The 25,524-nt window shown below is 56.6% G+C and overlaps 2 protein-coding genes across 2 annotated transcripts in view; both read left to right on the plus strand.

Moving 5' to 3' along the window:
• The window catches only part of LOC139706465 (annexin A5-like), a 78,157-nt gene that overhangs the window by 39,778 nt on the left and 12,855 nt on the right, over positions 1-25,524 (plus strand). Inside the window, exons 8-9 of the mRNA XM_071614745.1 lie at positions 2,016-2,109; positions 2,886-2,981. Of these exons, the coding sequence (XP_071470846.1) occupies positions 2,016-2,109; positions 2,886-2,981 (190 nt within the window). The remainder of the gene's footprint in view (positions 1-2,015; positions 2,110-2,885; positions 2,982-25,524) is intronic.
• On the plus strand, positions 3,001-8,418 carry LOC139706463 (sperm motility kinase 2B-like). Its single transcript, XM_071614742.1, has 2 exons — positions 3,001-7,957; positions 8,123-8,418. Exon 1 carries the CDS (start codon positions 6,276-6,278, stop codon positions 7,938-7,940), a length of 1,665 nt encoding a protein of 554 aa, XP_071470843.1. The 5' UTR covers positions 3,001-6,275; the 3' UTR covers positions 7,941-7,957; positions 8,123-8,418.

Raw genomic sequence — 25,524 nt, forward strand, 5'->3', positions numbered from 1 at the left:
GTTATTGACCCCACTGGTAACGGGGCAGTAGGTCTCTTAGGAAGGGGTAAGAAGGAAGGATCGCGTCTGAAGGTGTGTGTCGTCCTGTCCCATGAGTGGTGGCGGGTTACCTAGCATCTGCAGTGCTCCTGCCTGTCCTTTGGAAGAATTCTAAACAATGTCGTCCCTCCGTTTTGTTTTTCTGTGGTGCTGGGGCCGCACACTTGCTAGGCAAGCACTCTGCTGAGCTGCACCCCAAGACCCCTTGTTTATTGAGACGGGGCCCCGCCCAGTTGCCCAGCTGGCCTGGAACTTGCAGCCCTCCGGCCTCGGGCTCCTGTGGCTGGGCCGAAGATGTCACTGCCCGGCCTGGCCGGTACTTCTCTTCTGTCAGCCAGGTGTTAGTGGCTCCCAAATGTCACATTGGCAGACTCTCAGACCCTGTGTGGTCTCCGTGTGGCTTACGAGGTGTCCAGGTGCAGGAGCTGTGTGTCAGGAAGTCTGCACCTGGAGCCGAGGCCCGGGGGTGGGGAACGAGGGGCTGCTTGGGTTCCCGAGTCGCCTGGCGTCCCCCTGCCCCTCCTGTGGCAGTCTTGGTCCTCAGGGAAGCGGGCAGCGCCGTGGGCCCTCTCCAGGGCTTGCACAGTGGCCCGCTGGCCTGTGGCCTGACGTGCTGGTGCAGTGAGGAGAGCACCCCGTCTCTTGGGCAGCTGTGTTGGGGGTGTGAGTGCTGCCCTCTCTGCCTGGCTGCGGGGAGGAGCCGAGGGCGGTTTGCTGCCTGTTGACCCTCACCCACCCGCCTTGCCAGACGCAGGCCTGCTTCCTGTTCCTGCGTAAGCTCCGAGGACCCTCCTGGGTCCGCTGTCCCCAGGTAGAGCCCGTTCCTAATGTGGACGTCCGCGCCCCTGCCCCGGCTCTCCCGGCGCTCTCCCTGCGCCTCGGCCTGCTTCTCCTGCTGAGCCCTCAGCACGGGCACTTTGCAGGTAGCCCCAAGTCACCTCCAGGGGTCAGGTGGCCCGCACAGGAAGGCCCACTGCACCGCAGGCCTTCTGCCACTGCACTGCCCCTCACGCTGAAGCGCCCCCCTGCCCTTCAGGGGCCGCAGAGCTGCCCAGCTCACAGCACTCAGTGGGCCCTCAGCAGGGAAGTGAGCAGTGCGTGAGCCGTCCACGTAGCCAGGGGCCGTTCCTGCAGTGGGTGAGGACGGGCCCTGGCCCCGGCCCCGGCCCCCGGCCCCACTCAAGAGCAGGGCAGCCCAGCTGGCCTTGTCGCTCTGCACAGCAGTCCAGTGTTCCCAGCCGGACCCCTCCTGAGCCACCTTCCAGCTGAGCTCAGAGTCGCACTCCCCTGGGGGGGCTTTGTTCAGGGCTGAGGCGCCTTCTTACTTTCCCAGCATTAATTCCTTGTGGGGGGGGGGCGGGGGCGGGCTGAGTCTCCTGTTCCCGCTCCAGGAGTGGGCGCTCTGGAAGGTTTCCAGTGGTGGCCTGAGAAGCAGGCCCAGGTCTTCTCAGATGGCTGCAGGAGACCCGCTGAGCCAGCCGTGGGTGGGCCTCCCGAGAACGGCTACGGCATGGGGCTCCCAGGGGAGCAGGGGTCTCCCTCGGCCAGCCTGGTAACTCAGTGGCAAAGAGAAAGCCCGGTGGCTGCCTGTTGAACAGCGTAGCCCAAGTCAGACAGGAGCAGATCCTGGATCCTCCAGGTCCTGGAACTCCTGCTTAGGATTTCCCAAACGTAAGTGGATGGACCGCAGTGAGATGATCAGAAATCTCCTCCCCCCAAAATTGGAAGTCACAGAAGGCATTCTGGGCAGACCTAGTCTTGCCTGGTGCTGTGCTTTGTCACCTCGACCTGACCTGTGAATCCTGGGGAGCCCCAGTGGCGCTCCAAACCCCGGAGGCCGAGTTGAGAGTTGGAGACGGGAGGAATGGACAGGGCCAGACGTGCGGCAAGCACGTGTGGTCTGCAGGAAGCTGCACGGTGGCTCAGGGCCTGGGGGTCGCAGAGGGCCTTCCTGACGGAGGCGGGAATGCTTGCAGGCGCTGTTTCAGGCCGGAGAGCTCAAGTGGGGCACCGACGAGGAGAAGTTCATTACCATCTTCGGAACACGGAGTGTGTCGCACTTGAGAAGGGGTGAGTGAAAGAGGCTGGGTGGCGGACACGCTGCCCTGTGGCCTTGCCCTGGTCTCTGAGGCACCCTGTGCCACCTGGGCAGGTCTGCTGACTCCCTTTACCGCTGCTGTGACTTACGGAACCAGGAGCTTAAGCCCCCGTCTCCGAGGGTGAGGGTCGGGCTCTGGGGCGTCCCTCAGTCACAGACCATGAGTGGCGGCTCACTCGGGTGTTTCCTCCAGGATGGTGGATCTGAGACCCCGCTTCTGGGTTGTCTCCGGGACTTATGCTCTCAGCTGAGAATGTGTTCAGGAGCAGGTGACGGAGCCCACATGGTGGCTTCAGTTCTGCAGGTGGATTCTGAGGCGGGCTTGGCAGGACCTGGGATCGTCCTGGTTTCCTACCCCGCTGTCCTCGGTGTCTTGGTTTCCTTCTCATGCCATCTGCCTCGTCGTCACGAGACAGTTGCTGTAGCTCTGAACTAACCATTTTCACAGCGAGAAGAAAAGAAAGGGGTAAACCAGTCATTTCCGTCACTTTTTGTAAGGAAGAGGAGGACATCTCAGAGTCCCCACAGCAGACTCCCCTTGAGGTCCCTCTGGTCCGGACTGGCAGGGGGCTGGGAGGTCAGTGGGCAGAGAGCGCCGTGAACTGTCGCTGCTGGCTTGGCACCTGAGCCCGAGCACAGGCTCCCTCAGAGACAAGGCGCTGGGTAGGAGAAGAGCCGCGCAGCGAGAACTCTGATTGCTGGAAGGATCCATGGTTGTGTGAGTCAAAACTCCTTTCGTTTTTCCTAGTGTTTGACAAGTACATGACCATATCGGGGTTCCAGATTGAGGAGACCATCGACCGGGAGACTTCTGGACACCTGGAGCAGCTGCTGCTTGCCGTTGGTAGGTGACCTCACAGTGTGTAATGTCCATGGCGAGAGCGGCTAACGGGTTCTGCTCGCTTGAGGCTGAATTTGAAGGTGTGGGGCATGGTTCATGGAAAGAGGAGCCTGGCACGGCACCGGGAGGGCAGAGTCTTGTCTCCCACTCATGTGACGCTGGCCTGCTCGCCGGTGCTCCGGGATCCAGAGGAAATTGTTAGGAGTTGTTTGAAGCCACATGGGGACCTCACTGTTCCCTGGGAACCTGGAGGGCTGGGGACACCATCTCAGAGGCTGGTACCTGTGGCATTTTAGAGTTCTCTCAGTACAGTGCTCACAGCCCCGAGGCAGAGACATCACCATCTGTTAGAAGAGAGACCCAGAATGTAATAGAGGATGTGGTTTTCATATTAAAAAAATTAGAGTTTTATTTCAACCACATGTTCAGTACAATCTGGAAAATTGAGGTGCAGACTTTGTACAGTTGGACACGTGCCCCGCCCTGCTCTCCTCTGCTCTCTCTCCCACCCTCTGGGGCAGAGATGCTTCCCAATAAGCTCCTCATCCATTCGCGTGTCCCACGGATGTTGGAATAAATTGGGTGCTCCGTGGGGATCAGCTGTTGCGTTCCTTGGCCGCCTCCTGGCAGCAGTGGGAGAGTGGGTGGTGGTGTCACAGTGGGGATGGTGTAAGGGAGCAGTGACAGGGAGCCCTCCGGAGGTCCCCAAGGGCAACACGTGACCCAGAGTGGTCCCAGGGGAGGAGGCTGGGTGGGGGGCAGAAAGGCAGACCTTGTGCCTGGCCTGACACTGATGGTGCCCGGTCACCACTTTCAGAAGGGAACCCTGGACAGAGGAGCCACAAGCCCAAGCCCATCCTGGGGGCACACCCAGAGTGGCACGAGGAGGCACCGTGTCGCAGGCCCCGGGGGCAGTCAGGGTAGAGCTGTGGGTGCCTCCCCCAGAGTGGCTTGGAGGCTGCCGCTTGGTCCCTCCTCTGAATGTCCCTGCCAGGGCCTGGCTCTTGCCCTGGTGAAGCTTTAACCTCTGTAGGCCTTCGGCTGCGCGGGACCGTCCCTGTGAGCGTCCTGACCCGGGGACGGGCCCTTCAGCCTGCCACCCTGAGCTCCCCAGGGCTGCTGAGCAGGGAGCAGGACCACCTATGGGTGGGGGAGCTGGGGCGCAGGTGTGGGCAGGGGAGGGTGTGTGGCCAGAGCCCCCAGCCCCCAGGAGTGCAGGGCTGGCTGGGAGGAGCCGTTTTCCGGGTCTAGTGTTTGGAGTGAACCTTTCAATTCCCATCCCTTCGACTCGGGGTGTGGGCTCTGTCCCCCTTTCTTTGTGATCCCCGCGGGGTTTCCATTTGACGTGGGTCAGAGATCCCTGTCTTATGTGAATGGAGGGCAGCCTCACTTCCATCCTGTACTAGATGCGAACCCCACCCCCTCCCCCTGGGTCTCTGATGTCACAGAGCCACCCGTGTGTTCCTGGTGGGTTTGGTACCACAGACCCTCCACTGAGTCTTCTGAATCGGTCCCTTCCCTGTGGACAAGAAAAGTGAGGCCAGCTTTTGTACTTGCCAGGAACAGACCTTTCCAGAGACCCCTGTGTCTTCACCCATCTCTGAGTCCCTGCCTAAGGTCGTTCAGTCCACCACCAGGGACTCCTCTCGTGAAGGGCAGGTGCAGGGGAGACCGAGTCCCTTGCCTTTGGTTTCCCAGGGCCGTGCTTTGAGGAGTGTGTTTCTCCAAAAGTGCTGATGAAACTCCCCTCCCTTTGAGGGTGTGGTGTTGTGGTCCTTCAGGAGGGTGAGGCCCTGGGGCCCTGGCTTCCCAAGGGGATGTGCGCCTCAGGGCTGGACCTCCTCTGGCCAGCAACTAGGCCCTGGTTCTACCCTCTGCACCACACATGGTCGCGTTTGGTCTCAGGTGTGCTCATGCACACACACACACACACACACACACACAGAGACACACAGAGACAGACACAGACATGTCACGGTGGGCAAGGTGGTGACTGCTTTTTTACTTGTGGGTTGGGGAGGCCTAGCAGGGGCATTGGCAGTTCAAGACCTGCCTAGGCAAGTGTGTGAGATCCTTCGTCAAAGACACTAGAAAGGGCTGGGAAAGTGGCTCAGGAGTTGAGCGCTGGCCTCACATGCGTGACCTTGGGGTCTCCATGACTATGACCAAGGAGGATAGAAGGGAGGAGAGCAGGGAAAGGGACTGAAGGAGCCCAGTCCTCGGCCTTTGAGCCATGTGGTGTGGGACACGGCAACAAGGTCCCTCGCCGGAAGGAGAGAGCGAGACCTCCCTAGACACCCGGCCTCCTGGTGCCTGACACGTGGACGCCTCAGGTCCCAGAGGGGGGAGCGGTCAGTCTGTGAGGTTCCCAAACAGCCAGCTAAGGCTCTATGGACAGAGCAGTGGGAAGGGCCCCGGGCATCAGGGACGCCTCTGTCTCTCTGCACCCCAGGAAGGGCACCTGCTGGCCCTAGGGTTCTTGGCTGGCAGGTTCGGCCTTCATCCCTGGAAGATGACTCACACTCACTCCTGTGGGCTGCAGGCAGGGTTCTAACAAGTGACCTGATAGGACCCTGTGGGGCAATGATGAGGCAGGCGCCTGACCTGGCCCCCACACCCCACAGAGGTCGGGAATGTGGCCCTGGATCTCAGGGGGCAGAGCGACCCGCACCAGCGTCCTGGCGTGAGGGGACTGCTACCACGCTCTGGACACCAGTCTGTCCGAGTTGGAGGAGACGGGCGCTGAATGGCTCCAGAGGACCTGGGGTGGGGTCTTCACGGGGCGAAAGCCACGACAGAGTTGTGTACTGGCGAGGCACGGGCCCCGGGGCCTGGTCCAGCTCCTCCTTTCTCAGCAAGGAGAGGTCGGGGTCCCGAACACACGGGAGCACCGAGGTTCCACAGACCCTCCTTGTTCTGACCAGGAAGGTGGCCAAGGTCCCGGAGGCCCGAGTGGGAGATGCCACCGTGGGCCACCCCCAGGTGTGAGTGGGCCACTCCTGGCTGTGACCTCACAGGGGCCAGCATTGTGAGGCCCTTGAGCCAGCGGGGATATAAGGCCGGGACGAGGCTGGGACCTTGTCCACAAGCACAGGAAGCTCTAGGCAGTGACCTGTGGGACTCCCATAGTTAGCGCGTTTGGTGGTTGGTGGTTTGGTGGTTCTGGTTGCGGTCTCGGGTTGGTTCTTTGATTTGGGGCTTTCTGTTGGGCTTTGTTGTGTTAGTTTTGCTTGTGTTCTTTGCTTTGTTTGTTGTGTTTGTTTTTAGCTAGCGGGCTTAGTGGGCGTGGGGCGGAGGATGTCTAGAGAGAGCAGTGAGCGTAGTGTGGTGCGGAGGGTGTGTCGGGACCTCGCGGCCAGCTCCTCCTTGGAGGAAGCCCTCACGGGCCGCTATGAGCCCCTGGGGGTCGTCGGGCAGGGCAGCTTTGCCAAGGTCTTCCTGGCCCGACACATCCTGACGGGGACGAAGGTGGCCGTGAAAGTCCTGCGGAAGGGGGCGGGGGCCACCTTGTCCTGGGTCTTGTCGGAGCTGGACATCATGAAGGGCTTGGAGCACCCGCACGTGGTGCAGCTGCTGGAGATCGTGGAGACCCCCGGCACTGCCTACGTGGTGATGGAGGACATGGCTGGGGGCCAGCTGGGCCAGCACATCCCGGAGGTCGTGGGCCTGTGGGAGGACGAGGCCCGCATGCTGTTCGGGCAGGTGGCCAGCGCCGTGGGCTACTGCCACGCGCAGGGCATCGCGCACCGGGACGTGAAGGCGGACAACGTGCTGCTGGATGCCGCGGGCCGCGCCAAGCTGTGCGACTTCGGCCTGGCCTGCAGGTTCAGGGCCGGAGAGAAGCTGGGCCTGCTCTGCGGCACCGTGGCCTACTGGGCCCCGGAGCTGCACCGGCGAGAGCCCTACGACGGCCCCGCGGTGGACGTCTGGAGCCTGGGTGTCCTCCTGATCCTCATGCTCACGGGCAGCGTCCCGTTCACCGGGGCCAGCTATGAGCAGGCCAAGGAGCAGGTGCTGCAGGCCAGGTACCACCTCCCGTTCCACCTGTCCGACGAGGCGCAGAGCCTGGTGTCCTGGATGCTGACCCTGGAGCCCGCGCACAGGCCCACGCTCCAGCAGATCCTGGGGCACCCGTGGCTGAGCCAGGATGGGGAACGCTGCCCGAGTCCTCCCGCCGAGCTGCTCCCCAAGCGCCCGGACACCTCCATCCTGCTGGCCATGCTGGACCTGGGCTACGGGCTGCAGGAGACCTGGGTGTCGGTGGCGACGCGCCAGTTCAACCAGGCCATGGCCACCTACCTCCTGCTGGGCCACCAGAAAACCCGGGGGGCGGGCTGCCAGGTGCGGCTGCAGGTACCTGGGCGGCCACAGGTGGGGCCTTGCCCGTCCCTGTCCATCCCCTCCAGCTTGACTCTGGGCCCAAGGTGGGGCGTCAGCAGGCCGGCCATGCGCTCCTGGCCCCTCTCGGCCTGTGAGCAGCAGCAGCAGCAGCAGCAGCAGCAGCAGCAGCAGCCTGAGGAGCTCAAGCCTTCAGGGCAGGTGGGCAGCAGGAGAGCCAGCCTGCCCGCCATCATGCTGTGCAGCCTGTCGGCCAGCGTCCCTGCTCCCGGCCCCACGGCCCCTCTGCCCGGGTCCTCCCAAGCCCTGGCACCGGATCCCAGCTCCTCCTCCACCGCGCAACCCCCTGCTGGCTCCAGGACCCCTGGCCTGACCCGTGACACCGCCAGGGGATGGAGGGAAGTGGTCCGGAGGATGGCCACCTGTCTGGCGAGGCTGTGCTGCTGCGTGCAGGCCCCCAGGACTGGCTCCGGACGTTCCAACAGAGTGGCTCCTGCAGCTGGAGGGCCCGCGCCACCACCAGCACCAGCACCCAGGGACCCCCCGGGACCTGCCCCCACCAGAGGTCAGGCCCTCAGAAGATTCTTCAAAAACAGAGTGGCTCCCTGGCCAGCGCCCAGCTGAGACGCCCACGGAGCCAAGTAGGTGGAGCGGTGCTGCCTTGGGTCTCACGTGTGCCTTGATGAGTGTCATCTCCAAAGGATGAATGGACACCCTCTGCCCTTGGGGGGTGCCACCAGGGTTAGGTCCACCTGGGCACCACAGGGTGGGCGACTCGGACTCCTAGCCCCTCTCATTGTCCACAGACAGGTGGCCCGGGTTCTACCTCACGAGGGCCAGCTGCTGGAGCGAGAAGTGCAACCTGCCCTGGCCACCGCCTCCCGGACCCCTCAGGCAGGAGGACACCCGAAGACACCCGGACACCAGTGGGCCCCTGCGCCCCACCCGGATCCCACCTCAGGGACTTCTCCTTGGACACGTGCCCCGCCCTGCTCTCCTCTGCTCTCTCTCCCACCCTCTGGGGCAGAGATGCTTCCCAATAAGCTCTTCATCCATTCGCGTGTCCCACGGATGTTGGAATAAATTGGGTGCTCCGTGGGGATCAGCTGTTGCGTTCCTTGGCCGCCTCCTGGCAACAGTGGGAGAGTGGGTGGTGGTGTCACAGTGGGGATGGTGTAAGGGAGCAGTGACAGGGAGCCCTCCGGAGGTCCATGGGGGATGGAGAGGACCTTGCCGGGTTAGGCCGACTGCCCCTTCATCTTGAAGGGGGCAAGGCCTTCAGAGCCAGTGCCACTGTCGGGCTGAGGGCAGGAGGGTCTTGGTTCTCTGGGGAGTTCCTGGCGGTGCAGCCCGGAATATCAAGGTCAAGGGCTCAGCCCCATCGAGTCCCTGGATGCTGGAACTGTCGGGGCACGGGGGTGGGGGGGTGTAGCCCTGCTCTTGTTTTACAGAGAGGGAAACTGAGTTTGAAGGAGGGCAGTGGCTTGCCTAACCCAAGGTCGCATCACAAGTTAATTAAATTTATGGAGAAAAAGGCAGTGAACGCAATTAGTGAAGTTGGGGGAGCCTTTAAAAAAAAGAAAGAAAAGGTTGAGATGATTTATTGGTGACAAGTCCAGAAACTGTTTTCCAAGAAGCAGCGGAGTCCTGGGACTTCCTGTGAGTTCACGGAGACAGCCCTCTGCCTGGCTCCTCCAGGATGCCCCACCTCCACTGCCCGGCTGGCTCACGGGGCGTCTGGAGGGAGGCGCCCGGCCCTGACCCAGTGTGTAATTACCAGTGCGCGGTGGGGGCGCACTGCGGTGATAGTGACACCAGGTGATAGTGCCAGGAGTGGCTGCACATCCGTCTTCTCAGAGCTGAGAGGACCCCCGGTCAGTTGTCCTGCAGTCCTTTCTGGACCTCGCTCCCTCCATACGCTGCGTGACAGGTGCCTGCCCGTTTCCAGCAACAGACTCCCCTCCTCTTCCTGGGAGCCCCGTCCCTAGGAGGTTCCAGAAAGACCTGCTTCCTGAGGAGCCCGTAGCCGCCGCCGCCCAGCTCTCCTTTGTTCTCACATCCTGGTTCTGTTTGAGGATGACAGAGACCACGTCTCCCTCCTCTTGCTGAGCGGAGGCCCGTGTTACCCAGTGGCACAAATGCACCCACTGCACAGGAGGCACTTGGGATGGTTTGGAGGAGGAAGTAGGAGTTGAGCTCATGCCCGTGTGGGTTTCTCTGGCTTTTGGGTAACTCCTCCTCCGCGGCTGGGCTGGGATGGTCAGGGGATTCGGGATTGGAACAGGGCTGGTCTGAACCTGGTCCTGCACTCCAGAGGACCCTTGATCTTGTGCTCTGGCCTCGCCATCTACACCATTGAGTAACATCCGCACCTGACTCTAGGCACCGAAGGGCATCGAGGGCATGGTGCGCAGTACACCGCTGCTCACGTAGTGACCCTCGCCTGGTGTCGGGAAGGCCCTCCTGGATAGCAGATTCCCTGAGATGTCCACCTTATCGCCACCTCAGTCTCCAAAGCCCAGCACAGAGCTTGGCACAGCGGACCCTACTAGAACATGCCTCCAGTGATGACCGGATGACTGACAGCGCGCCTGAGCCGCCAGTCCTGCCCTGTGCTTTCCGCAGCTCAGTGCTGGGCCACGGGCCAGGCGGTCCACCATGTCACCTGAGGCTGGATGCCCCCAGGGGACTTTGCACATTCTGCCCTTCAGAATGGGAAGCAGCTGCCAGTCTGGCCTAGAGAACGGAGCGCGACACCTGTGTTGTCACATTTTATTGTAAATAAAATTTTTTGCTCTTTTGCCTCCCTGTCCCCTTCAAGGGAACCATGGCCACTTCAGACATTTTAGTCCTTTATGTCAAGGAGCTGGGAGGATGGGAGGCAGAGGGGAGGTCCAGGATGAAGTCCCTCTGGTCTTGTCACTCTTGACCAAGCATCAGCATGGCGGCTCGTTTCCCTGGGCCATGGGCAGAGCATGTGGGCTGCGTGGAGGGGGACGCCGCGGCCTCTCCAGCAGCAGAGCAGCCTCCCACCCTCATCTTTATTGGGTTCCTGGGTGTTTCTGCTCCAGGCCTCCTGGGCAGCGCAGCTTCATGACTGGTGCGTGGAACCTCCAGCACCCCCACTGCCACGGTCAGCCCGGACAGGAAGGGGCAGAAGGCCCGGCACGGCCTGCTTCTCCCCGGCAGCCCTGGGACTTGGAGCAGAGCCTGCCTTTCCCACGCCTTGTGGGAAGTCCAGGTCCCCACTCTGCCGTGCAAGGGTCAGGGCTTTAGAGTGTCACCGAGGCCCTGCGCCTCACAGCTTTACAGTGGTCAGGTTGGAGGGCATGAGGACAGGTGTGGGAAGTGGAAGGTTCAAGAAGGATTCCAAAAGTCCTCTCCTGCAGTCCCCAACCTGAGCTGTTTCAGATGGAAACCTAGTGCATTACAAGGTGACGTGTTGGGCTGGGGACATGGCTCAGTGCTTGCCTTGTATGCAGAAGGCCCTGGGTTCAATCCCTAGCATCACAAAAAACAGAACACAAACGAACAAACAAAAACACTGTGGCATGTTATTTCATTAAACCCACCTGGCAGTCGCCAGGGAAGGGTCCTTCAGTTGTTTGATGGACCCTCATGTCTGAGCCCACTGTTTGCCCCTTCGCACGTGGAGTGCACTATGCTGGGTGCACCTGGGTGTTCCTACCAGGTGGCAGGTACAGAAGGCACTGCTGGTCACGACAGGGAAGGCTGTGCGCTGCTAGGATGAGGGTGTCCCCAGGGTCAGGCCTGGGTCAGTTGTCTCTGCATCTCACTGGTTTGTCCGGGAAGCTTTCTGTACTTAAAGTCACTGTTCGATCTTGGGTTCACCCCCTTGTCCCCAGGAGGGAAGCTCAAGGACAGGGGGCAGTTGATCTCTGCCTGTTTTCTCAGCCTTGACGTTACAGAGATCAAACTTGAACGTGGGCTTCCTGGTCCCCTGTCCAGAGTTGCGATGGGATTAAGTGGATGATGGGAGGAGAAGGCTCAGGAACAGAGGGAGGCCATTGTGATGGTGGCCGTCATCGCCGTGCAATCACCTGGGCTTGTGACTGCTGTATCGGAGCTTCCCTCCTTCCACAGGGAGGCTGTGTGCTCTTGGAAAAACAAGGAACCCATTCCCCTTGAGGGCTGGGCCTCCCAGGGCAAGTCCTCTGCTGGGCCATCTGTGGCTGGGATGGTCCTCTGACAGGGAGAGGCCCTTTCCCTACACCACCCTGCACACTGCTTCCTCCGTGTCATCTGGACAGTCCCTCAGAGCCCTTTGGTACCTCCAGCAGGTACCCCCACGCCCCCACCGCAGGGTCTGTCCAGCTAGAATGCCTGTTGTCAGGTGCTCGGTACCTGTCAGGTAGACGCTTTCCCTGGAAGGGAACCTTCCTCTCCATCCCAGACTCAGGGCTGCTGCCCTGTGTCTTCTGTGCCCCAAGGGCTGTGTGTCCATCTCCCTCCTGCAGCAGAGGGCCCCACATGGCCACCATCAGCCGCCACTACTCGGGGGGGGGGGGGGCTCCACCTGGGAAAACACTGCCCGTCAACACGTAAGTGTGTCACTGCCAATAATAGTGCGAAGGCTCCAAATCTGAGGGCCTTTCTAGGATCCTTTTACTGATTAATTAGGTCAGCATCTCCAAAATCAATTTTCAGCGGAGTTGCTCTGGTCCCCGCCCAGCCTGGCCGCGATGCTGGCCGGGGAGGCGGTTCCAGGCCTCTGGCAGGGCCCATGCCTGGGTCTACCTATGTGGGAAGAAAGTCATGCCATGTCTCTTCTGTGATTATCCTGACTTTTTATTTTATCTGCCCCCCCCCTTCAGATCTTCCATTAAGCCCCCGTAGATCCTGCTTCAAGCAGGCAATTAGACTAACAACGTAATTATATCCCTCCATGCTAATTGTGACTGGTTTAGGGGAAAAACAAAGAGCAAGAGGCGTCAAAGTCTCTGGAAACTGGAAGCAGCACTTGTAATTTCCAGGTATTTCTCGTCCCCAGTTGCTGGCAGGCTGGTGCCTGTGTTTGTCCACGTAGCTTGCCTTTGGCTCAGAATGTCACCAGGACGCACGTAGTCCCAGTCTCCTCTCCTGAGCATGCGCTGTGGCCACTCCCCATCCTGGTCCCTGCCCTCCTGGCTTTCTGCTTCCTGGGTCCTGGCTCTGCTGGCTCCATGAGAGCCTGGGGGAAGGGTGCAGGCCAGGAGGGTGAAGGGTGCAGGCGAGGAGACCGACGGCCTTGGAGGTGATGACTCTTCATCCTCTCTGCCAGTGCTCCATGATGCCCAACAGCCATGGGTTGATGACCCCTTGGTCCTCCCCCAAAAGGTTGGGGAGGCCAGTGCTGGCCCTGGCCCAGGGTTTGAGCGGGGCTGGGTGGCGGGGATGCTGTGGGGAGACATCTCCCACCCCCACCCCCACCCCCACCCCTGCTGTGCTTGGCATTTCCTGTCTCTTCAGGTCAGGCTGGTGGTTGGCAAAGGAGGCTTGGTCCTTGCCTCTGGTGTGCCCTCAGCCTGGGGAGGGAGGTGGACAGTGATGGAGCCCTGGGATCATTGGGACAAGTAGACATCAGAGGGGCTCCAGACCTGCCTTTGGTGGCAGGGTGAGATGGCATTGGGGACTAGGGTGGTGGTGACGTCTGGGAGGTTTCCTGGTGCAAGGGGGGCTTGGAAGATGGGGGAAGGGCTGACCAGCAGGGAGTGTGGGGGTCTGGGAGCCCTCGGGTGTCCGGAACGTCAGGTGTGGCTTGGCGCAGGTGAGAGCCCAGAGGAGGAGCGTGGTTCTCTCTGGGGAGGGAACTGGGATTGCTGCAGAAGATGCTGGAGCAGGGGATGTCGGGGACAGGGGGACAGACGGAACCCCCTAGAGAGGCGGGACAGGCAACAGGGGGAGGTTCCTGGCCGGGAGGAGCCTTGAGCAGAGGCAGGAAGGCCTGAGAGGAGCCTCAGCAAGGCCGAGGTGGTTTTCAGGAATGATGACGGGCTGCAATGGGACTGGTCGAACTGTGCGACCTTGGGTGGTCACTGAGCCTCTCGGAGCCTCTTTCTTCACCAGGTGAAAGTGAGGGCCTGTCAGAGATAAGGTCTGCAGTGGCTCCAGCCCACCTACCCAGAGTGGGCATCAGGGTGGTGTCTGGCTAGGGACCTGGTGCCCCAAGGCCTGGGGCTCATCCCTGTCCACCCTGGTGTCTCCAGAGGTGGGGACGTTGGACAGCTGGATGGCGACAGGCTCTTGGGCACATGGTGGCTTTCCAGTTGTCATGCCTTATGCCACCTTGGCCATGTGCCTCAGGAGCACCGTTCAGTGCATACTCCTGTCCCTACAAACAGGGTTTCCTGCTTACTGATGTGACCTGTGTCCCTCTGGACGGCTGTCACTGAAGTGACCCCTGAAGCTGGGGTTAGAGATGCCATTGAACCCCACTTCTTTTGGGGACCGCTCTCAGACTCTTGTCCCCATTTGGGCCACAAGGTGCCAGGTATTCCCACCCTGGGTTCCCTATCAGTTGTGCAGACGGGCGTTTCATTAAAATTTCCATTAACTATTTTTTCTTTTTTTAAAGCCAGTGAGCAATTTATAGATTCATTAACTTTTTACTACACTTGTGAAACCAGGAAGAGGAGAATAAAGGAAATGAAATATTTGGTCCGCTGCGTTTCACTCAAAGATGGTGGCCCTTCCGTGAGGAGCCCAGGAAGCTGGGTGAGAGGTGGGTGTGAGGAGCGTCGAGAAGGTCTGGGCTCTTCCGGAAGCTTCCCTCCCCGCTGCCCCACTCCTGCACTGGGGGGCTGGTCCATCCCTTTGTTCAAACCCACTGGTGTTTTTTCCTCACCACATGGCTATGTGCTCTCTGATGATGGCCTCCCCAGGGAGCTGACCACTTCTGGTGACGTTGAGTGTGACACTGGATGTGTTTTGTTTTACTGAGGTGCACTCGGACCCCTGGTAGCACCCTCATTGCCTTTCATCTCGGGGTTAGCGATGGCATGATTGTTGGGGATGGGCTTTGGGGCCAGAGAGCTCAGGCTCAGCCACGTGACTTGGGATTAGTGAGTCCCTCCGTCTGAGCATCTGTTTCTCTATCTATAAACTTATAATAGTGTTAGGATCTCCAGGAAGTCCCAGGAGAGTGACGCTGATGTGCCTTGGCATGCGCACGGGTAAGCGGTGGCAGGTGAATGGGCGCCGAGTCTCCTGGCCCTCTTCACACCCTAAGCCGAGCAGTGGGACTGCTCCTCCCCAGCCGTCCTCAGCTGGACTCAGTTCCCTGAAGGGCAGGCCGCACCCCCTCGTGCCACGTCAGTTTCCCCGTTGTAAAGGGCACAAGCAGGCCCTGGCAAACGAGGCTGTCGGTGAGATCAGACGCACTTTGTCAGGCTCTTAGAGTCGCTGGCACCTAAGTGTCGGAGCACATTAGCGCTCACCCTGTTGCTGAGGTCACCGCAACTTGAAAGTCTCACTTGCATGGTCCACTGTGCCGGGAAAACAGTAGGCTTCAGGACTGCTCCCAGAGCTCCTGAGAAGGAGGAGGCTCCGTGCTTGAAGGTCCTCCAGGGCCCTCTTGCTGGGCGCCCAGGTGGAGAGGGAACGCCCTGAGAGCTGGAACTGCCCCGTAGGTGGTGGTCCACCCTCAGGACACACAGTAGAGGCAGATGTTGGTAAAGTCACAGATCTTCAGTCTGGAGTAGTTGGCACCCCGCCTGGTCCCACTCCTGCCCTCAGGTGGGCAGCATGAGTGGTTTGAAGTAGGCTGGTTCCCCCCAAAGCAGTAGTAATAGGAGGCTGAGCAGGAAGGAGGGAAAAAGCCACTCGTGTTTTTATCATCCCAGGCACGAGCTTTTGGGGAGTCTGTGTGCGTGGAGCCTTTGTTGATGTAAATGTTACATTGAGTCAGGTGGATTGTTGATTCTGTCCTTGTCACTTCGTCTTAGCACGTGTTTTCCACGCAGCTCCAGCATCGTTTCCGTGGCTTCGTAAGCAGGGATTAGCTGGCATTGCTGTGCACGTTGGTTTTCCCCAAATATGTGTTGTAAACGATGCAGGGGACGTCTGTGCGCAGGAGACTTTTTTCTTCTTTTGCACAATATTCAGACTTTGCTTTTCAGAGTGAAGTCCTGGAGTCCAAGGACTTGAGAGTGGACCAGGCTCTGTGGCAGTGGATGCGGCAGCTGCAGCACACATCTGCTGTGCTGGTGCCTCAAGAAGAATCCTTGAGGGAGAGCCGGCGTGCCAGTCTGGCCACCCTGCTGCCTCCTTGACCTGCATCGTAGCTGGGGTTGGTGGCTGCTGACTTGTATTGTTTGTCCAAAGACTTTGGACCAAACCGTGAGCTGTGGCTGGAATGTTAATTTTTTGCATGCCCGGCTGAAAGCTCATACTCAGAGCCCGTGATCAGAGGCCCACATGGGCACCCCAGAGGAGGGGTGAGGCTGGCCCCTGTGATAGGGGTTGCAGGTTGCGTGCGCCCACGCGCACAATCTCTTTCCAGGCCTTTATTTTCTGTTGCATCCAACCAACCTTCTGGCTCTAAAGGCTGAGCGTGAGGGACAGCGTGTGTGTTTTCGGCTGAAGTGTTCACGAGGGAAGGCCATGTGAGGCAGGAGGCAAGCCCAGCTTTGAGGATCATGTTGGTGGCAGCCTGGTGCAGGGGAGGTCAGCGCTTTGAGTGGACCTGTGAGAACACAAGTCTTCAAATGCCGCATCACAGGACTTTCTGTGATTTTCCAGTTTGAGTTGAATGTGGGCGTTTCTCCGGAGTCCCCTGCTTTCGCTGTGACACTGGTTAGCACTGACGTTGGGTTAGGCTGACTTCTTGAAATGAGTTTGGTGGTTTTAGAGGCACTGTCAGGACGGTGACAGTGGAGACGGTGGTGGGCTTACGTAGCCCTCGGTCTGTGCCCCAGCCGCTGTCTAGAAGTCATGTGTATGAGCTCTTTTAATGACTTCATTAAATCAAGTCATTTCATGAAAGAGGAGCAAGGTGTGGGATCTTGGAAAGGGGAGCTCGGTCTTTGTCTTGGAAGGTGATACGCATTTGAATCTCAGCTCCGCTAGTCACTGTGGGACTTTAGAGCAACTTGACCTCTGCTCCTTCCTCTCTGATATGGAAGTCACGACTCCTGCCCTGTGAAGGGCTAAGAGAAGCAGTGGAGGGGGAGCCGCCCCAGTCACCACACACATGCGCCTGGAGCCCTGGTGGAAGGTGCTGTTCCCCCCTCACCCCAGGCTCGGGCCTCCGAGTCGTCTTCCCCTTTAAGGATGTTGTGTGGACGCTCCCTGAGCGCTGGGCTGTCTGGTGGGCACTGGGGAATCCAGAGGCATGGCCTCTGCCTGGGGAAGATGGATGGTGCAGCTGGAAGACAGGTCATAAAAAGATGACTGAGTAAACCAGCCGCTTGATCAATACCGTTCAAATGGCTCAGGCAATAAGTGCTTTAAGAAGACTGGGGAGGGCGGTGGCCCTGTGGCCCGGGGGAGGCAAGATGGAGCCTTAAAGCAAGGGAAGGCCCCTTTCTTTCTTTGCAGAATGTAGTTAAATTGAGCCTTCAGCAGCCGGGACAAGAGGCTCACAGGGCTAAGCCTGCTCCTGTAGGCTAACAAGGCTTTTGCCTTTTATGCTGGTATTGAAGAAACGACACAGAAAGTCCCAGTGTGGATCCGGAGTGGCCTTGAAGTTGGAAAGTTCTGGGGCCCTCAGAGTGGATTTCCCTCAGCCCAGCTGGCCTCAGACTTCTTCCGTCTTGGGAGTTCTCCACAGAGCTGGAGGTGAACTCTGCTGGGGGACCCAGGCATCCTGCGTGTCACGGGACTGGGATCTGGTGGCCAGGCGTCTGTTTCCCAGACTTTCAGATTCCTTTAAACCATAGGCCCCATCCCTTCCTCGTCCTGCTGTGCTTGGTGGTACCCAGGACTACATTTCCCAGGAGCCCTTGCTCTCCTCTGGGCTGCTCAGCAGGAAGATTGGAACCTGGGAACAGGAAGCCTGGGTTGTAGGTCCCCACTCATCCTGGGCTCTCCCAGTGGTTTTTGCATAGCCCAGCCCTCCCTTTTTGTGGTCCACCCCCTTGGGCAGCGCTTGCCTTCTGCTGGACAGCTCCAGCTGTCGGCAGTGCCATCTCTTTCCCTTTCTCAGGACAGGCCTGGGCATGAGAGCAGCAGGTCGTGGACTGATCCCGGTTGCCCCTCTGTCCTGTTGAGCCTCTCCGTTCATCCGTCACCACGCACTCAAATCCCTGTGCAACACCGCCTCTATTTAGAAGACCTAGAGGGCTTTTTCTGGTTTTCTGGCCCAGACCCTACAGGACAGTCCCAGATCTGATTCCTCCCCTCCACATGGTCCCATGGAAGCCACTGTATAATCACGTCTGCCCTAATGAATTTAGAACACAAGGATTTTTTTTTTTTCCTTAGCAAAGAAAACAGAATTGTAGAATAATTTCAAAATAGTCTGGCTGCCCGGATTCTTTAGCGTGCACCCATTGGGATGTGTAGAATTACACTCTGTCTTTTTTCTTCATGGGCCTCTCATTTAGAGGAAAATGGGTGGACCCTTCCTTTCCAACTGTGAGAGGAACTATTTTGATTATGAAAAAAAAAAAATTCATGCAGTTGTTCTCCCCTCCCTGCTTGCCCGGACTGTTGATCTTGTGATATATTTATAGAGATCGTGGTTGGCTGACCAGGAGTTATTTTGCAATAGGAATTCATAAGATTTCTACTTTGAGCTTGTGTTCCAGACTTTTCTGTGTTTCTTTCTTTCTTTCTTTTTTTTCGATCTTACTTAGAACAAGTACTTTGCCTTTCTGTAGTTATTTCTTTTCCACAACAAAAGTAAGCCCTGCTCTTCCCTCGTATTTTTTCCCGTGTGTATTTATTGTCTCTGAACTTCTCCCTTCTTTGATGTCTCTTTCTACTTCAAATTTTAGCAGACCACAGCTCCTTTACGTAGGAACGTTTTTGCAAATGAGAATGTAGTGACCTGGAAAAGGGTGTTGGGGGGGTGGTCAGGAGACCTCACTTTCTCTGACTACGCAAGGACCATGTTGGCCTACAAGAGGGGCAAGCAGCCGCTGGGCCCACCGCAGACAGCAGACAGCACTGCCTTGCTGAGCTCCCGTGGCCCTCCTTCCCCACGCTGTGCCAGGCAGCCACTCCTCTTTGATTACAGCGGCCTTGAAAGTGCAATGGTCTGCCATTCTTGGACTAGATGATCCCCTAGACCCCTCACTGCCACGGTTCTCTGAGTGCTGGCAGTGCCATTCTAGTTTTAGTCCATTTAACTGACCTTAACGAAGCCCCATCTGCAGCACAGCCCTGGGTGTGTAGATCCACAGGGTGCTCAACCCAGCCAGCCTCGGGAAACCTGTAGTGTGGCCAGGGCAAGGCTGCAGGGTGTGGTGTTTGGGCCGCTTGCAGGCTTGTCCTGTGGTCCTGGAGGAGGCCATCTAGGCCATGAAACAAAAGGTGCAAAGAGGGGAACCACAGAGTCAGCAAGGTGCAGAACGAGGAGGATGTCACAGGCCATGTCATCCAGCTCTCCAGTTACAGTTGGGGAAACGGAGGTTTAGAGGGAAGAGGGTTTTCCTGAGTTGTGTTTTTCTTTCTTTTTTCTTCTTTTTTTTGGGGGTGGGTGGGTGCTAGGGATTGAATTCAGGGGCACTTGACCACTGAGCCCCATCCCCAGCCCTGTTTTGTATTTTATTCAGAGACAGGGTCTCACTGTGTTGCTTAGTGCCCTGCTTTTGCCGAGGCTGGCTTTGAACTCACGATCCTTCCTCCTCAGCCTCCTAAGCTGCTGGAACTACAGGTGTGCACCACTGTGCCCAGCTTTCCTGAGTTTTAATAAATGGTAATTTTATAGCTAAAATTTATTATAAACTGAGAAATCATTTGAATAGAAAACAATTACATAGGTAAGACTTCTGTGGGTAATGGTATGTGTCAGACACTATTTGGAGAGCTTTATGTGGGTTAGACCATTTAGACCTCAGTAACCTTGTGAGGTAAGTACCATCGTTACTCCCATTTGACAGATGAGGAAACTGAGTCACAGTTTAAGTGGCTTACCTATTGTCACTCAGCCTGGGAGTCATGGAGCCAGGGTTTGAGCCTAGCCCATTCCCTCCAAGCTCCATGGTAAGAACCACTGGGCCAAATAAATCCTGCTGGAACAATCAGAATGTTTTAAATGTGTTGATTTTACTTCCCACCATCCGTGTAATCACAGTGACATCGTCTGGGTCTGTGACACCTGCGGTATTGCTGGCCCTGACGGACAGTGTCGAAGACTTCAGTATCCAGCAGCCGTGGGATGGGCTGGTTTTTACCTGTTTTACTCTGGAGGAGATAGAAGCTCAGAGATGGGGTGTGACTGGAGAAGGTCACGGAGCTGTCTGTGGCCCTGACAGAATGTGAACCCGCGTCTGCTGAGCCCCAGGTGTCAGGGTTGGAAGGTCTCTGAGAGGCCATCAGCTGGCAGCCCTATTGGGCAGCCTGGGGCGTCTCGAGGAGGGCTCTCCTGGCCTGAGCGGCTCTTGCTTCTCCCTGTCTGGGCACAATGGCATTGATTTGGCCACGTCCCAGGGGGCTCGAGCCTTGGGTGCCCCTGAAGGAAATGGAGGCCAGCCTCTTCCTCCTGCCTCACTTACAGATTCCTAAGAGGGTGGCTTAGAACCCTGTCCCCAATTCCGGGTTTATCTAATTTGGAGTTTTCACCTCCTTTTGTTTGTAATAGATTTCCCCCTCCCCAGGACTCAAAAAAGTTTTCTATTTTTTCACCCTCCCCCACTTCCTGCTGATCTGAAGTGAATATTTATCACATATTTAATGAGTAATCTGAGTCTTGGCGTGGTGAGGCTGTACCAGGACATGGTTTATGGCTGATCTGGTTTTAACTCGCTCCAGGCGGTTTTCCCTGGAGTTTTCTGTAAAATCATAAACCTGGAGAGAGAATTTTTGTGGAATCTAGTCACATGACCCGCTCTTTTATAAATGGAGAGATTAACTGTGTGAGCGTGAGGAACTGAGATGCTTTTTTTTTTAAAAAAAAAAAAAGAAAAAAGAAAAAACAAACAGAGAAGCATTTGTAGACCCAGAGGAGTGTGTCGTCTCCAAAACACAGAGAAAAATCACTCTCCAAGGTCACCTGCCCACCCTGTAGCAGGACAGAGTAAGGGTTGGAAGGTGGACTTGGATGGGGAGCAGCTAGGGTGGGGTCCTGGCCCCAAACCCAGCTGCTCTGAGACCTCTCCTGGCCCTGGGGCTCCTGGCATAGACCTTGTAGGGCTGTTGGGGATATTGAGTAGAGCTGCACGCTGTGCCCCAGCTGGTGGACCCCGAGGTGCCCAGCAGATGCAGCCACTCCTGAATGGTCACCCTGCTTGAGTCCCTCTGCTGAGTTAGTGGTTCTGGCTGACCCCATGTGGATGTGAAGACTCATTCCAGGAGTGGGCCCATTGGCGCCTTTCACCCCACAGCAGCCCTGAGGGGTGGGCACTAGGACCCCAACCCTCACCCCACTTTGCAACTGACAGTTCAAAGTCGTGACTTGTCAGAGGTCTACCAGTAAGTGGCGGGCCTTCCGCCCAGGCTGACTCCCAGGATGGCTGTCCTCGCCTTGGCCAGCGGCTTCCTTGTCCCCAGTGCAGTCCTGCAGCTGGCCCTGGGAGAGAGATCAGGCCCAAGTTTCCTCAGCTCAGACCCCAGCCAGGCCTCCCTGGGTTTCAGGATCAACCTTCTCCTCACTTCTAGGTCTCAGCTCTCATCCTGGGAGACGACAGTAGCCTTTGCTCTGGGTCCCCTGCCTCTGGTCTCTCCATATGGGGACCAACGGGTACATTCAGGGCTGTCCGTAAGCCTCAGAATCAGGGTTGCCTGATTTACAGGTGCTTACAATGACCAGCTTGCCATTGGTGACAATGACAGTAATTGGGGTCTAGATCCAGTTGGTACAGCTGCTCATAGAGAAGAACCCTGGACCCCCTTCCCCGCCCCTGGGAAACAGGCCCATGTTGGTTCTATTCCAAGAAACCAGATTCATTTCTTGACACTTGACCTCAGAGACTAAGGGCAGAAGGCCCCATAACTGGGAGAAAGGAGGAGATGAGTCTTTCCCCGAGTTTCCCTTGGTTTGGAGGCTTGGCCAGTCGATGGTGGCGTCTCTGGGCCTCCCTTGTGGACGGCCTTCACGTTTCTCCCGTGGAGCACTGTTGCTGCTCCATGGCAAAATGGCAGGGAAAAGAGGTCCCCCCCCCCCCCCGCCCATGTTCCTTTCTGCCAGGTCTCAATGAGGCCTGGGCTTTGGCCTGGGAGCCTGGACGGGACCTCCAGGCGGAGACTGTTCACAGGGGGTGGGGCCGGTTCCTTCTTCCAGAGACACAGGCCATCGAGCAGCCCTGCCTGGCTGAGCGACCTGGCTCCCAGCCGGACAAGGTGGTGTCCTCTCGCTGCCCGGAAGGTGGCGGACACTGCTGCCTTCCCCCAGCCCGTGAGCTCCGTTGGCCTCTAGATTTTCTATTCTGCCTGTGGGTGTGGAGTAGGAGCTCCGGGCTTCCTGTTCAAACACCCCTCCCTCGGGGGCCCTTGACCCTGAATTCTTGCTAGATCGTGTTGTCAAAGTTGCTCATGGAACCTGGCCCTTTCTGTTCAGAATTATCAGCTGATAATTAAAAGTGGATAGCTCGAAGTCACCAAGCCATCGCTCCCTGTCACCCTGATTATTCTTGTTGGGCTGTGTCCCCAGCTGTCCTGGTGCCCAACACATGGTAGGCACTTTACTAGTAATACCCAGAACTGTTTGGGTGAGAGAATACTAAGGAGCCATGTCTGATTCATTTTAGTGGGAATGCCCCCCAGACCGTGCTCAGAGTCCCACGCCTAGTATGAACCCTGTGAGTTTTTCCTGGAAAACAGCAGGCACCCGTCCTCGCACTAGTTCTTTTCACCCAGGATCTCCACCCACCCCTCAGGCTTGGAACCCAGGGCGGTCAGTGGCTTAGAGCAGCCACATTCAATTGGGAAAGAAAACAGAATTAAAAACCAAGTACCACATGTTAGAATCATAATTAGAGACACGGTTTAATTAGAGAATTTATAATGCATTTAGTTTGAGAAGAGCAGTCTTCCTTACAACTTGAAAAGCTACTGTTCAGCCTTGGCACAGTCACCCTTAAAAGGTGTCTTTCAGGACACTTGGTGAATAAAGTGAGGACTCTCTGTGCCCAGGGGGCTGAGGTTGGCTGGGGAAGCAGTTGGTCCTCTTTGCTTGGGGCCAGGCCTCATTCCATGGTTCTGGGGGTAGAGGGCCCAGTGTGTGGAGGAAATGGCCCTGGGTGTGCAGTGAGAAGACGTGGGAGCTGGCCTAGCCTCGGACCATCCCTGCGACCTTGGGCAAGTCACCTGGCCCCTCTGGGTGCCGGGTTAATTCATGGTCAGAAGGGGAGCATTGTCTTCCTGCCCTGCCCTGCCCTTCCCTCCCCTCATCAAGTGAGCTGTATGGTGCTGGGCTAATGGTTGATATTCTCGAGCATCAGAGGGACATGGAAAGTCTTGATGCTCTTGCTCAAGATTTTTGGCATCTTGCTTGACTCTTTCATTTGTACCCTCACCTAGTTCATCTGCAAGTCCCATTGACTCTGCCTTCTGGTATATTCGAAAGCCATCCCTTCCTCACCCCTGTCACCACTGCAACCCCACCACATCACATGCTCCTGTCCTGCAGTAGCCTCGCCAGCTCTCTGCATTCTCCCTGCCTCATTCTCTGTTTCCACCATGGCAGCCGCAGTGAACTTTCTAAAATGGACCGTGAATTGTCCTCCCGTGGAATCGAGGCTACCCACCCAGAGCCCAGCAGTGCTTGGCACATAGTAGGTGATCAAGAACTATCTGCTGAGTGAGTAAAGGAGCAATTGATTCTTACTGATCAGTTGATGTATTTCATCCAAGTAATTGCCATGCAGTTCATTTATCTAGGCAACCTCATTATCAGGTACCTCCTGAGAAATAATCCCAATTAACAGATTCAACAATATTTGCTGAGTATTTGCCCCATGCCAAGCCCTGAGTGGGTGCTGGAGACTTGGCCATTTGTAGGATGTGGTCTTTGCCCAGGAGGAGTGACACCCGGTCTGGGGGTATTTTGTGGGCACTGCAGGCACTGCCTTAGTCTCCTAGAGGTGGTGGAAGGCGTTGACGGTGGTGTATTAGCAGTGTTGGGAGAACAATGAGCAGGGACAAATTAAATAGTGGGGGGAGGGGGCAGGCTTTCAATTCTCCCAAGAGGAAGTGATTTTCATGTTGCAGTGGGGGAGGGAAAAGGCATGATCCTAATTACACCACCATAGAGATGTGCTGTGTAGGCTCCGTCCTGGGCTTGACTGGCCGAGGCGCCATCTTGGACATGCCCACTCCAGGATGGTGGCCCCTCCATGCTCACAGAGCTGGGGCGTTGGGGCCCCCATGTTTGTGGTGCTACTTCAGCCTCTCTGAGCCTCTGGCTTAGCTCTCTTATCTCAGAAAGGCATTTTATTCTTCGAGCCCAGGCAGCCAGGACCCAAGGAGCTGGTTTTCCTCCATTGTGCAAGCATGACAAATCATTAATTTTTGATTGATTTGCTTAGAATTATGGGCGCCCCAGCATTCTTTCCGCCGCTGAACAGCTGTATAACAAATGAATATATCAGTGTGCACAAAAGATTGGAGATCTATGAGAAGCAATTACATTGGCCACCCTCCCCCACCCTCACCCCTTCCCGGGCAATGAAGGGAGGAAATTTTTACCAGAAATTCCTCAAGTGGCTTAAAAAAAAAATGCCTTTTTTATAATTGAATTAAATCTTTATCTCTTTATCTTTTACAACAGATTTCCAAACACACATCAGTTCCCCACATGCTTGGGTTCTATCCATCCAGGAGGAATCTTTAATAATGAAATTTCAACTTGTGAATTAAATCCAAAATGGGAAAGAAAAAAAAATTCTACCCCTCCTTTTTTTTTTTTTCTTTTTTCTTTTTTTTGGTTGCTGCTATTCCTTTAAGATTTTGGAACCGTACCAGTGCACTAAATGTGACCTCCATAACTTTTAAATTAAGAATTTATGCTGGCTTGAAATTTATGAAATATTTCAGCATGAAAGAAAGCCTTTTTCCCTCAGGAAAATTGAGCAATAAATCACAGCACTGTGGATTTACTGCCCTAGAGCCAGCGAGAGATAGGATTTTTTTTTTTTTTGCTTCATTCTGAAAAAAAAAAAAAAAAAAATGTAATCATATAAGACAGCTTAGCTGCTGTCCTCCCACTCTCTAGAATTTTTAATTTCAGCTGTTTCTGCTTGGATTTATTTCCAATATTCCTGCTCGGCTTTTCAGTTTCCTCAGTTATTAAATTTTAATTCAGTGCATTAGCATTTAAATTAAAAAAGGGTTTATTTTATCGAAATCGTTGGCCAGCCCCCATCCCGTAGCACACGAATTGCCTGTTTCTGCCATTTGCACAAAATGTGAAATGCAGCTAATGTCTTACAACTTACATTTGCACAAATTTAGAAATAAAATTTCTGGGTTTGGAATAATATTTTCTTTCCAAGAAAACCCTTAATAAGAGAATGGAAAAGAACAACTTAACATTCATTTGGGAGGGAAGAGGAAGGTCGAATGAAACCAAAAATAGCCATGCCCAGGTGCTGCGGGGAAGCTGGTGGAGAGGGAATAGGTGGGGTAGGAATGGGGGTGGGCACTCGGATGGGGGCTGGAGGGCTTGGGGTCCACCGCCACCAGCCATGGGAGAGTGAGAAAGAGGGGCCCCGTGGGTCATCTGCCCTCCATCTTTCATTTGCCGTAGAGGGGTCTGTTAAGGTTGGGTCAGCTCAACGAGAAGGGGCAGAGAAGGGAGGCTCTGATCCAGCCCTCTGCCCCCCTCCTGTTTTCACCAGCAAAGACCCTCAGCTCCAGAGAAAGAGGTTCAGAGGGAGACCCATAGTGAGCCAGGGCAGGAAGCTGCGTCCTTCATGAGCACAGTGTCCCTTGGCAGAAGGGGAAGGTGTGAGGGCCTCGGCGGTGCAGTTCCCATGCCCTGAGCTGTCACCTGTGTTCTGGGTTGAGTGGCACCCCACCCATTGGTGAAGCCAGCGCTGTGCACCTTCAAGAGTCTGACTTGCACAGTGTGGGATTCTGGGCAGCCAAGTGGGCCCTGCTCCTCATT

Source organism: Marmota flaviventris, chromosome 7 (genome assembly GCF_047511675.1).
Source record: "Marmota flaviventris isolate mMarFla1 chromosome 7, mMarFla1.hap1, whole genome shotgun sequence".
Lineage (NCBI taxonomy): Eukaryota > Metazoa > Chordata > Mammalia > Rodentia > Sciuridae > Marmota > Marmota flaviventris.